At 52.8% G+C, this 11,424-nt stretch overlaps 5 protein-coding genes across 5 annotated transcripts; 1 reads left to right on the forward strand and 4 right to left on the reverse strand.

The window, feature by feature from the left end:
• Positions 1-1,369: 1,369 nt before the first annotated feature.
• CC84DRAFT_1203349 (sterigmatocystin biosynthesis P450 monooxygenase StcS) lies at positions 1,370-3,642 on the reverse strand (the record flags this gene model as incomplete). Its single annotated transcript, XM_018181818.1, has 3 exons — positions 3,302-3,642; positions 1,681-3,248; positions 1,370-1,460 (listed from the first exon to the last, which is right to left on the reverse strand). Exons 1-3 carry the CDS (start codon positions 3,428-3,430, stop codon positions 1,370-1,372), a joined length of 1,788 nt encoding a protein of 595 aa, XP_018041450.1. The 5' UTR covers positions 3,431-3,642.
• Positions 3,643-3,894: 252 nt separating this feature from the next.
• CC84DRAFT_1113860 (uncharacterized protein) lies at positions 3,895-7,021 on the reverse strand. The gene is made up of 8 exons (XM_018175374.1): positions 6,695-7,021; positions 6,298-6,612; positions 5,973-6,230; positions 5,818-5,872; positions 5,607-5,731; positions 5,521-5,556; positions 4,770-5,462; positions 3,895-4,560 (listed from the first exon to the last, which is right to left on the reverse strand). The coding sequence occupies exons 1-8, from the start codon at positions 6,746-6,748 to the stop codon at positions 3,991-3,993; spliced, it is 2,106 nt and encodes a 701-aa protein (XP_018041451.1). The 5' UTR covers positions 6,749-7,021; the 3' UTR covers positions 3,895-3,990.
• On the forward strand, positions 6,789-7,317 carry CC84DRAFT_519068 (uncharacterized protein). The gene has a single exon (XM_018186593.1). It carries the CDS (start codon positions 6,931-6,933, stop codon positions 7,222-7,224), a length of 294 nt encoding a protein of 97 aa, XP_018041452.1. The 5' UTR covers positions 6,789-6,930; the 3' UTR covers positions 7,225-7,317.
• Positions 7,155-8,616, reverse strand: CC84DRAFT_1203351 (mitochondrial carrier). The gene is made up of 6 exons (XM_018181819.1): positions 8,456-8,616; positions 8,365-8,389; positions 8,266-8,306; positions 8,135-8,209; positions 7,365-8,037; positions 7,155-7,312 (listed from the first exon to the last, which is right to left on the reverse strand). The coding sequence occupies exons 1-6, from the start codon at positions 8,538-8,540 to the stop codon at positions 7,258-7,260; spliced, it is 954 nt and encodes a 317-aa protein (XP_018041453.1). The 5' UTR covers positions 8,541-8,616; the 3' UTR covers positions 7,155-7,257.
• Positions 8,617-9,466: 850 nt separating this feature from the next.
• On the reverse strand, positions 9,467-11,295 carry CC84DRAFT_1161868 (putative citrate synthase). The gene is made up of 4 exons (XM_018177846.1): positions 11,154-11,295; positions 11,036-11,100; positions 10,850-10,982; positions 9,467-10,798 (listed from the first exon to the last, which is right to left on the reverse strand). The coding sequence occupies exons 1-4, from the start codon at positions 11,262-11,264 to the stop codon at positions 9,692-9,694; spliced, it is 1,416 nt and encodes a 471-aa protein (XP_018041454.1). The 5' UTR covers positions 11,265-11,295; the 3' UTR covers positions 9,467-9,691.
• Positions 11,296-11,424: the final 129 nt, after the last annotated feature.

Below are 11,424 nucleotides of genomic sequence, written 5' to 3' on the forward strand. Positions count from 1 at the left end.
GTCTATTGCGTACCTTCAATTTGATCCATCAAAACACCTTTGTCATTGCCACCATGTACTCGTTGCACCTGCCGAGTCGACTAGCGGGCAAGTGGGGCCCAAACTACCCAGATGGTTTCGATTACGCACAACATGAAAACCGGTGGAGGAATTGGCCAAATCCCGGTGCTCACTTTGCATACAGTGAACCTGAAGTACCCAACGGGCCGTCCGACCGCTTTCCACATCTAGAAGAACAGACACTCCGTCTGGTTTCCGCGGACGAGTGGGATACTGACAAGCTCGGCGAAGCCGTTTCAATCACAAATTCCAAATCACTAAATAAGTTACACGTGCATAATGATCCGGGTCGACAAAATACTGATTGTCAACCGAAGCGCCAACTTACTATTCGCAGTGAACACATTTGAGCTATTGTTTATGCGCCAGAGAAGTTCAAGAGTGGTCTACTTGGGAGTTTCTTTTGCGACGACATCCGTGGCGTAAAATTGAACAAGGGCACTATCTTCCCTTCGGCGAACGCGTTTCCAAAAAATAAGATATTTACGTATTGATGCATTGCTGAAACATTCAGTGAAGCCATTGGTGTCATCCTGTACTATATTCTATAGATTTTGGAGATATCGGAATCGGAGCACCTCAGCTGTCGCAACCTAAGTTCATGTCCAAGTTGGCCACGTTGGAGAAGCATCTGAAGATACGCCCAAAGTTGCAAGATCTCAGAATTACCGAAGCCGAGATATACGATCCCTTATATTGCGAGTTGTTCGAGTGGTCAACCTCTAATTCTTGGAGAAGTGACCACGCAATTCCCTGTGGGAAATGGTCTACGGGAAAGAGTTGGGAGGTTATGCTGCTCCGTCTCACGTAATTTGCAATTCCTCATGAAGAACATTAGGGAAACAGTCGGCGCAGCTGAAGCCAGGGCGCTAATCAGCGAAAGATGCATGGTCTCTTGGTACGCACGGTTGATTGCGATGCGTGTCGGTGAGCTAGGGGCAGAATCAGTGATACCGTAGCAGCAAGCAACAGCAATACGAATAGAATTCGAAACCTACTCTGGCCTCTGAATGCGCTCGGAAGTGCTTATGTGTTGTCTTTGGCTCTTTTCTAACCCCATAAAAGACTTGGAGCCAGTGGGATGAAGCATATGGGCAGTATGATGGCCCATATACCATAGCCCCAGCGCTAGGTTGTACTGTCTAGTTATTTAGTACTCAGCTCCGGTCCTGCCCACATCATCCACAACGATGGCACGTCGAACAGTGTGGAAAACAAAGCACGGTTGGACAAGTCGTACGAGGACCCGAACAAATCTACTAGGTTACCAAATACTCTCCACACGTAACCCTAACATAGCAAACGCTAGTCATGTGTCAGTAGACTCGGAGGCGGCATATAATTTCAACTTTTCTTGCTTCTTCGAACTCCATGCTAGTCCATAGGGCAACATCTTTCGCCTAAAGCAGAGCAGCAATACCGATTCCTATTCCAATCAACCTTGAGATGTGGATATCAAGGAGCAGGAGAGACGACCACAATGCTCCATTAGACGCACACCCTCTGAATCTGACCCCAAAACAAACTTCTTAAGATAACAAAATATTGCAACGGGATTCAATCACAAAAAAGCCAGCTCCGTCTGATTGAACATTTCTGTAAATAAAGCGATTCACTCACTTTGTCCCAAAAACCTTCACCCAGCAAGAATACCCATCCACCGGATGCGCCGCCCCCTGCTCAACCTGATACGCCCTCTCCCCCCGTAGCACCTGTGTCCCCTTCTTCGGATGCAGCCTATCCCAATCCTCATACGCAGGCGCAACGTCAAACTCCCTGACCAAGCAAGCTAAGATTACCCTCAGCTCGATAAGCACCAAACTCTGCCCCACACAGTTCCTCGGCCCCAGTTCAAAAGGCCGCCACGCGCCCGGCCTTGGGTGTAGCTCATGTCCGGGCGGGACGAGCCACCTCTCAGGCAAGAATTTGGTCGGACGTACCCAGTAGTTAGGCGAAGTATGCATCTCTACGTGCAGGATCCAGAGAATGGCGTCGTCGGTGGGCAGCATGTTCCCGGCATCGTCGGTGACGCTGACGCTGGGTTTGCCCGCGCGCGTGGTGCCTGCTGGCGAGAAGAGTTGGAGGACTTCTTTTACTACTGCCAGTGTGTAGGGCAGGCTGTTTATGGTGCGTGGATCTCGGGCGAGGAGAGAAGCAGCGGCTGTGGGGTCGGAGCCGAGCACTTGACCGTGTTCTTCGCGGAGGGTCTTCAGAACCTGACAGCAGCGATGGTCAGTTGCTGATTGTCTGACGCATATTTGTGAAGAATACCTCTGGGTGCTGCGAGAGAAGATGGAAACAGTAGCAGATGGTACTTCCTGTTGAGTCGTACCCTGCGAAGATATAAAAAGTTTAATCTGGCGGATTGCAAAGGCTCGGAAATTGGAGTCTAGCTTGGTGGGTAACCTTTCGTATCCTTTGAGGTACTTCTGTAGCACGAGGTCGATCACAGACTTCGATAACGCGCTCTCAGGATCCGTCCTATACTCTTGAAATTTCCTATCCAATTCCGCACCAATATACCGATCCATGTTCCTCGTGTTCTTCCAATGGACAAAGGAGCGTACGACATTAAAATGACTGAAAGGGTTTACTTCTGCGTTGGAATTATGCCAACGGACCTGGCTGAGCATGCTGTCTGCGAGCTCGTTATAGCCCGTCTGTGCGTGCAGCGAGGTGTTCAGGACAGTCCTTCCTATCACATCGATAGCGAAACGTAACGTGAGCGGATCCAATAAGCAGATTTCTCCTCTCGCTGCGTACCCACGCAAATCTGTAGCAAATACTTGCACCTCTTCGACCATGCTGGTCACGAGACTGTACATGCGCTCATTGTGGAACCCCTTGTTGAACATAGCCCGCCACGGCTTCCAGTCCTTCTCGTCCATATCAAAGATCGTAGCACCGCTGGTGATGGGTTTCAAGAATCGGCGAAGAAGCTGAGGACGGTCGGAAGTGAGATTTGGATTGGATTGCGTTATCTCAGTTGCAATTTTCGGTGAGACGACGGTCAGAAATAATCCGCTCATCGGCCAAAGATCAATGTAAAATGCGCCCTCAGCAGCAAAATTTTCTCTAGCGACTGCCGCAAATCCAAATTGGTAGTGTGCATCTTTTGGATGGTGATCAAGTATTGTCTTGAGATAGAGTAGATGACCGAAGAGAAACGAGTGGTTCGGGGCTGTAGGCTGCGATCGGGTCAGGTGAATGCTCCTAAAATGACAATAGAAATACGTCCTACAAGTCCTTGCCGTCGGCGTTTTATAAGCAACATGCGAGCATGGTAAAGCTTGATTGAGAAGGTGAAGATGACTGTGACCAGCCCGACGACGAGGGCGCCAACGAATGATGGAAACATCGCCTTACTCATCTCTCGCACGTCAATCCAGAGGTCTTACAACCTGTTTTGAGTGTCTGCGCCGAATGTACCGCAACTTGAGACTGATATGCTACTTCATGGATCAGAAGCGGCACAGCTGACGCACGTGACCTTGGTGCTCAGGCCCTCTGCGTTCGCCAAACGATCATCTCTCTGACCCCCCTCTCGCACGAGTGACCCAAAGAGGTCCCGGGGCGGTAACTACCTTCTCTTCAGCATCGGACGCCAAAAATCATTATGAGGGGTTCGCAGAGATGAAGTCCAAGGATACTTGAAAGATCGACCGGTATCATGCTCTCTATGACCGGCAGGATCTTGTGAGCAATGACAATTAGACAGGCACCTGGCCTCTCTAAGGAATTTACAGACAGCGATATAATGGTGGGCTGAATGTATTTCGGGCATTCGCGATTGCGGCACAGTGCAGTCTGGCCCAGGGGCCAAGTGGTTGCATTCACGGTGAGTTTGGTGTAAACTTTGAGGCGTTACCTGAGAGTGTTCCACTATTGTGTGCACTTTTCATGAATAATCGTGTATCCCTGCCCTCCATACTACACCATCAACTCATCCACCCTCACATCGTCAGCCCCACCATACTTTCCCAGCTCGTAAGTAAGAACTGTATGATCGTGATAATACATCATCATCCTCCACCGCCTTGTACCCACATTCCTCCCCTCTTCACCCGCTTCCTCCGCATCAAACATACCCTGCACCGGACCCACCGCAACCCCAACCAACTGTTTTCCCAATTGATCGAGAAGGCCATACTTCACTTCATCCTTCGACGAGGGCAGTAAGTGATCTAGCCGGAAGCCAACTATTTTGTTGCTATGCTCGGTCTGGTACCGTGACCTGGTGAGTCGAAATATGCCTACGCGACCCGCCGGCGAGCCGATCATAAAGACGCCGAGTTCGGGGATCTGCGCGGTGAAGCACTGCCGGTGGTAGATGGTTACAGGGTCGGCAATGGTATGATGGTAGGAATGTGGCGGATAGAGGGGGTTCTGCATTGTAAGAATCGGGAAAGATGAGCTTGTCATCGGGTCGAGGGGCCGTTGGAAGAGGTATATTTCTTCTTTTGTGACGATGATTATGGGTCGGTGTTGGTGTGTGGGGAGCTGCGAATGTCTGTTAGCGTGGTCCGTCAGTGCATTTCCCATGAGTTGGAGACGGCGCCTGTCAATTTGGTTCAGGCTTGCGATTTGTGAACTGGCTCTGGGCAATCGCAATAGAACACATCCCGCGGATCACTTATATCATGCCAGAGCGATAGCCGACCTATCGCCGGCGTACAGCCTTTTGCGGAAGTATTTCGTGATGGCCTTACCTCAGCTGAGTGTTCCTTATGATGATTTGAAGTTGCGAAAGCACAATATGGCTTCTTTGCCTGGTTCGAGCTGATGTCGCCCACTTCATCTTCTGAGGTTGACACATCATCTTCTTCGCCGCTCTGTGACGCTTCATGAGATGCTGCAAGGCCAGTCGAAGGTGAAGGTGGAGGAAGAGTTATTTGATCTTCAGTAGACGAGTGGGGAGTCGCGAAGAGGTCGGCCTCAGGTTCTTCTTCGTTCGCTACGAACTGCTCTTGTTGCGCCACGAGCTGATCAACTGCCTCGACCATTGCTGATGCAAGTGTGTGCATGGCTTCGTCGTCAGACGGAAAGTCGATGGACATCTGCCCCGACCCTTCACTACTAGCACTCTGGTTATCATCCGGATTTTCTGCTGTGGGAACTGCTGAGACAAGCGGCGTTTCTTCTGTAGCCCACGTAGCCCACGACGGACCAAAAGACCAAGCGGGAGTAGTTTCTTTTCTGCCTGACCCAAAACGGTTTGTATCGTCCGTAATATCCCAAAACTGGGAATTGCGGAAAGACACAGATGCTTGAGCATCGACTTCAAATCCGCATACCTCTGCAAGCGAATCAACGTGGTGACATGCTCGTGGGTCTATGAACATGGCTGCCCAGGCTGCATGTGGCACTTGATTCCTGTTAGAACATCTGCAAGACTTTGGGATCTAGCCGTGGTCAGCCTGGAAGTGACCCTTATACATAGACAGAGTTTGGTGTCCGTACAATTGGTCCCTCGATCGTGTATCCTAGAAGAACCCGCTGCATAGTGATTAAGAGTCTGCGACTACAAAGATATCAGGCGAACTTACCAGGTCAGGTGCATTGGATACACTCACGCAGTGGCGTACTGCTATGACCCTGGCAGGCTGATATGGTCTGCTAAGGTCCCATAAGTGTGTAAGTCCATCGATGCTGCTGGAAGCAAGCCATCTGCCTGGAAGATTGAACTCGAGTCAGTTATGGGTACAACTCCACCAACAAGACGAGATTCTAGCTAAAGATAGTGGGAGACTAGCTTACCCGTCGGATCTCCGCCAGTGTTGTCGAAAGATACAGCAGGAATGTTCGTTTGAGACTACAGGATTGATGTCAGCTCAGAACTCAATCAATTCGTGGTCTTGCCCGCCGGGCTGCGACCACAATGTTCCTGCCCGGATCCATTCGCAACGACATACACGCAAAGTAATAGTTTGGTTCTGATCTCGTGGAAAGGCAAATTCGTTCTGGCCGCCTTCGGGTTGCGACAGGCCATAAGCCACAACGGTTACGAGGTGGGTATTTGCGCTAATCGCAATAAGCCGTGCGTTTCGATGGACGGCAAGGCCCCACGCGCTGCTGCCTACGTTGATGTGCTGCAAGGGTAAAATATGTTGCTCCATGTCATTTTCATCATCTCTGCCCGGAGAATCTTCCAGACTGGTAATCGCACGGTTCTGACCCAATCAGTTTCTACCAGTGAGAGTGGACTTGCAAAGCAGAACAACGCTCGGTCAGACTCACGATCTCCCCAACCCTCCACACCACCACATCCCCATCATCACACGTAACCAACAGCACCTCTGTATTACCTAAATAGTCCACACATATTCTCGTAATACTGTGCGCGTGCTCAGTGTCGATACCTGGCGGAGTCGGAAGCCCTGTTTTCGGTACTTTGATAGTTTTGACCGGGTCGCCGAGATTTTGAGAGGGAAACAAAGGAGAGTATACGTAGATTTCCTCATTGCAGGCAACAAAGTAGAGATTATAAACGTGTGAGAGAGCTGTAAGGTCGCAGCGCCAGTGTTTGACTATGGGCGATGGGGAGCTCAGGAACTGTAAGGCATTAGCACACTTGATGGAGAGCATGTGGATAACCGCATTTGAACCCTCAAAGCCTCACTGACTGGTAACTTACCCTGGCACGCCCAATATGTACGCCCGTTGGAACGCATGAGACAGGCTCATACATTTTGCCAGCATATCGTGGTCGTCGCGAATGTCATGTAGTCTGGAAGCAGTATGTGTAGAAATGTTGAGGTACAAGTTAGGTTGGGCTAACAGCCATGTGACGTTTGGTCAGGCGCCTCGGCCAATCAGCGTCGAGGCGACAGCTCTACTCGAAGGGTAAGCGCAACGCAACAATGACAATGCATGGGTGCAATAGGAACTCAGACACATCTCCCACAGCCGTGTTGCACGTGCGGGCTTGTCCAACTGTGCTTCTCAGTGACGATTTGTGGTTACTGCATGTGTTCCACCAAAAGCGAAAGATTGATTGCTCATAGCATTATGCGAGTCTATCAATATGGTGTGCCTTCCCAGGCCCCAAATCCAAGTCTATGCAGCGGCAAACACTGGCAAATATGCCCAGTTGCGAGGCATCCTAAAAATGTCACAATCGTTGCAGAATCCACTATAACCCCAGATAAACAGACAACAAATTAGAAGCTTGTTAGATAAGCAAGACCGGAACCCCGTCTAGTGCTTAGCTGTAACCTTGTCGCCCGTGAGCTTCTCGACAGCTTCCTTGGCACTTGGAAGATATTAGAAAGCGTAAATATATGGTGGACTGCGGCGGCACTTACACATCACCCAAAGCGACCATGCAGACTGTCTGCCAGACGCCAAGACCGATACGGGGGGCAACACCGCGGTACAATCCCTTCATGCCGTTCTGCGAGTAGATGTACTTTGCGGCCTTTCCGACGGTTAAGTTCTTTGGGCGGTTGGGGTCCTCCTTCTTTGACTGCATCTCCACGCGGATGACCTCGATGGGCTGGTTCCACGCGCTGAGACCACCACCGACGGCAGACGCGGTGATCTTCTCGATGACGCTGAGCTTCTCGCCGCCTTCCTTGCCGGTAGCCTTGCGGATACCGGACTCGGCCATACGGGAGAGACCGAATCGGGAACCCCAGTTGGTGACCTGGCGGACCGCGACTGCATTGACTCCCTTGTTGATACCGCGAATACCCTCCCGGCGCCAGATGTCCATGAACGTCTCCATGGTGCCCGGAGGCTTCACGCCACTGGCTGCGACCTTGTGCTTGGTGATCTCGACCGTCTTCATGCAGGTGCAGAAGCCCATGGTCGCGTAGGCTTGCGCCAGACCACCAACCATACCACCGGAAATACCCGACACGAAGTTGTTGGCGCCGAACGACTTGGCGTAGAACTCGGCCTCGGAGGCGACGAAGAGGAGGACGGCGCCCTTTGTAGACGCTTCGATCCAGGCCCAGGGGATGAGGCCTTGGTAAACTGTGACCGGCTGGTTAGCTGCTGTCCTCGAATAGATCCTACAGCGCATGCTGCGTCTGTTCCCGCATTTCGCATCAATCTGACCGGGGGAACTTACACCCAAGGACACCACCACGGCCCCAGATGCGGCCAATAGCTCCTGCAAAGCCATCGGCTCTGTTCGCGGCCATTGCTAGGGATGTCGTTAACCATGATCCCGCGCGATAAGTGTGCCGTGCGTCTGCTTACTCGTCTTCACCACCTCAAGTGGCTGTCCCAAAGTTGTAACCCTGCACGGAACGGTTAGCGATCGTTCCAAAATAGTAGAGCTCGTCGTCTTGGACTTACTCGAACAAGTTCAATCCAGCACCCACTGCAATCCAGAGGCGCCGATTAGCTTCAATTCACTCTGCGGTAGTCTTTCCGAAGCAGGACTCACACAGCAAGTTGCTGAACTTGACGGGCTTCTTCTCTAGCTTCGGCGGCGCAGCTGGCAAGCCAGCGATTGTCGCGGCGTCTGTCATATCTGGGAGTAGTTGTCGACTACGGGGGCCGGACCGAGGCAGAAGGGCGCGTCGTGCGCTGAAGAGAGATTTACGGAGGGCAGGAGTGACTTGTGAAGTATGTCAGCAAAACCGAATGCGTGGAATAAAAAGACGAAGGGTAAAGCCGCGGGAAGGGGACGACGTGCCCTAGCGCTCACAAAGGGTCCGGGCGGTGCTGGGCGACTTGCGGGAGCTCGACGCGATGCGCCAAGGCCATGTGCTTCGGGCGCGGAGCACTCGACCTTCTGCAGCAAGTTCACACTGCTTTTCTGACATGTGAGTCTACAAAATGTGCCGACCCGCACGGCGCTCTGTCATTGTATTTTACACACGTGAATGCGCTGCTTCGATTGCAATGTATCCCGCGACGCTCAATGCTTCTCCTAGCAGTGACCCGCTCTTCTCAACAGTGCGCCGACACAGAATGATGGGCTAGTAGCCGCTCCCCAAAGCGTCGGACCTGGGCCCAACAGCCGAACCCACGCCTGACGGTCATAACCTCAGCGCCACCTACCCGCCCGATAATGCCCGGCCTCGGGAATGGCTCTGCCGGACACCATTCGTGAAAGGTCACTTCGGGGAGTTCGGTGCTGAGCTGAGGCGTAAGCATTGAGCCACACATAGTGATCGCCTCGTCCTTCCCGCGGGAAGGCCATCTGGTGGGACGCTTGGACACTGTGGCTCTGTTGTGAACATGCGCTACTTTTAGTAGGACTGAAAGCCTCAAATTTTGTAGAATAGGGGCGCCAGAGCATCGCGAGCTGTACCTGATCCTGCGGAATGCAGACTCCATTCCCATGTCGGCACTTCTGCAGGGTCTTGGTGTTCTAAAGTACCACGCCAACCAACGATCGGCATGTTCCCGCTTAAGTAAAAACACAACCAACTCTCAACTGTCATAGTAGAACTTCGTAATAAATAAACTTTTCAAGCGTGGTATTGGTCACTCGACTAAAAGATACTTCTACAGCCCAGATATCATCAGGTAAATGAAACTCGATGCATGCTAATACACCAAAACGCACGTCCCTATCCTTACACCCTATACAATTGGTACACAGAAAGTCGTCTCAGTCTTGAGCCACCTTCCTGATCTGTTTATTATACTCTCCCACATCGTCGCGACACGTTTACAAAGTAGCGCCGACGAGCTTGGCGTAAGCCTCAGTGCTGAAGGACTTGGGGCGCTCGATGGGGGCGCCGACGGCACGGTCGATGATGAGCTGGGGGAGGACACCGAGGGCACGGGAGACACCGAAGAGCACGGTGTAGTAGCTCTGCTCGGTGAGGCCGTAGTACTGGAGGAGAACACCGGAGTGAGCGTCGACGTTGGGGTACGGGTTCTTGGTCTTGCCGTGCTCGGTAAGAACACCAGGGGCAATCTTGTAGACCTGGCTGACAAGCTTAAACATAGGGTCGTCGGGCAGGTGCTTCTGGGCGAACTCGCGCTGGGAGACGTAGCGGGGGTCGGTCTTGCGGAGGACAGCGTGGCCGTAACCGGGGACGACCTGGCCGGCCTTGAGGGTGGACCAGAGGTAGTCCTTGATCGACTCGTCGGAGATGTCGTTGCCGATGGCCTTCTTCATCTTTTGGAGCCAGACAAGCACTTCCTGGTTGGCCAATCCGTGGAGAGGACCAGCAAGACCGTTAAGACCAGCGGCCAGGGAGAGGTAAGGAGAGCTGAGAGCGGAACCGACCAAGTGGGTGGTGTGAGCGCTGACATTTCCACCCTCGTGGTCAGTGTGGATGGTGAGGTAGAGACGCATCAACTCAACGAAGTCCTTGTTGTCGGCAAAACCGAGCTGGTTGGCCAAGTTGTAGGAGTAGTCCTTGTCCTTCTGGATCTCAGCAACGCGTCCGTCCTTGTAGACGTTACGGTAGATCTTGGAGGCGATGGTGGGGAGCTTGGCGATGAGGTTCATGGAGTCCTCGAAGGTGTGCTCCCAGTACTCGGTCTTCTTCATGCCCTTAGCATAGGCCTTGGCGAAGTTGGACTCGTGCTCGAGAGCAGTGACGGCGAGGGAGAACTGGGCCATGGGGTGGAGGTCGTTGGGGCAACGGTCGATGAGCTCCTCGACGAACTTGGGGACATCGGAACGGGCAGCCCAATCGGCAGACAGGTCGCGGACCTGCTGCTCGGAGGGGACCTCGCCAGTGAGGAGGAGCCAGAAGAGACCCTCAGGAAGAGGCTCCTGACCGCCGGGGGCTTTGGGAAGAACCTCCTGGCACTCGGGGATCTAGCTGGTGTTATTTGTGGTGTTCGTCCAATGCGATGTGTATCAACGTACGGTCTTGCCGCGGAAGCGGATACCCTCCTCGGAATCAAGGACGGAACCCTCCCAGACGAGGGACTTGATGCCACGAGCACCGCCGTACACCTGGTCGAGAGTGACCTCGCCGACAACCTTGTTGCCGTGCTCCCTGGGAATGGATGTCAGCGCTGCGATAAGGATCTTGGTGCCGGCGGCGCATACTTGCGGAGCTTCTTAATCTTCTCGATCTCACCGGGAAGCTTGGCGGCGAAGGTCTCCTTGAGGGACTGCAATTGATGGATTAGCATCTGTTCCGATGATGTCGGCGGAAAGTGCGGACCTGGGTCTTGCCAGTCGAGTAGTTGCGGAAGCCAGTGAAGGCGGAGGACCGCAGCGGAGTGCAAGGCACAGCGCGGAACGCGCGAGTGCTCAATCGCAACGAGGAGGCCATTGTGTAATGCAGGTCTAAGACAAGCAAGATGATGGGGATGGAGGAAAGGAGTGGAGGAGCGGCGGAGGAAAAAATAGTCGCTATTGATGGGCGAGCTGCGATGAGACCTGAGCTCGGACGTGACCCACCACTCCGAGCTAAGCGTCATTCTGTCGCTCAA

Source organism: Paraphaeosphaeria sporulosa (assembly GCF_001642045.1).
Source record: "Paraphaeosphaeria sporulosa strain AP3s5-JAC2a unplaced genomic scaffold CC84scaffold_2, whole genome shotgun sequence".
Taxonomy (NCBI): domain Eukaryota; kingdom Fungi; phylum Ascomycota; class Dothideomycetes; order Pleosporales; family Didymosphaeriaceae; genus Paraphaeosphaeria; species Paraphaeosphaeria sporulosa.

Excerpts from the sequence above, each read along its gene's own strand:
- CC84DRAFT_1203351 (XM_018181819.1), bottom strand. The coding sequence starts at position 8,540 with ATGACAGACGCCGCGACAATCGCTGGCTTGCCAGCTGCGCCGCCGAAG. Across the intron at positions 8,390-8,455 it reads CAAGTTCAGCAACTTGCTGT|TGGGTGCTGGATTGAACTTG; the intron begins GTGAGTCCTGCT and ends TCTGGATTGCAG. Across the intron at positions 8,038-8,134 it reads CCGTGGTGGTGTCCTTGGGT|TTTACCAAGGCCTCATCCCC; the intron begins GTAAGTTCCCCC and ends AGCCGGTCACAG.
- CC84DRAFT_1161868 (XM_018177846.1), bottom strand. The coding sequence starts at position 11,264 with ATGGCCTCCTCGTTGCGATTGAGCACTCGCGCGTTCCGCGCTGTGCCT. Across the intron at positions 11,101-11,153 it reads ACTCGACTGGCAAGACCCAG|TCCCTCAAGGAGACCTTCGC; the intron begins GTCCGCACTTTC and ends CATCAATTGCAG. Across the intron at positions 10,983-11,035 it reads AAGATTAAGAAGCTCCGCAA|GGAGCACGGCAACAAGGTTG; the intron begins GTATGCGCCGCC and ends ATCCATTCCCAG.
- CC84DRAFT_1113860 (XM_018175374.1), bottom strand. The coding sequence starts at position 6,748 with ATGTATGAGCCTGTCTCATGCGTTCCAACGGGCGTACATATTGGGCGT. Across the intron at positions 5,732-5,817 it reads CACTGGCGGAGATCCGACGG|GCAGATGGCTTGCTTCCAGC; the intron begins GTAAGCTAGTCT and ends TCAATCTTCCAG. Across the intron at positions 5,557-5,606 it reads TATCCAATGCACCTGACCTG|CGGGTTCTTCTAGGATACAC; the intron begins GTAAGTTCGCCT and ends ATCACTATGCAG.
- CC84DRAFT_519068 (XM_018186593.1), top strand. The coding sequence starts at position 6,931 with ATGGGTGCAATAGGAACTCAGACACATCTCCCACAGCCGTGTTGCACG.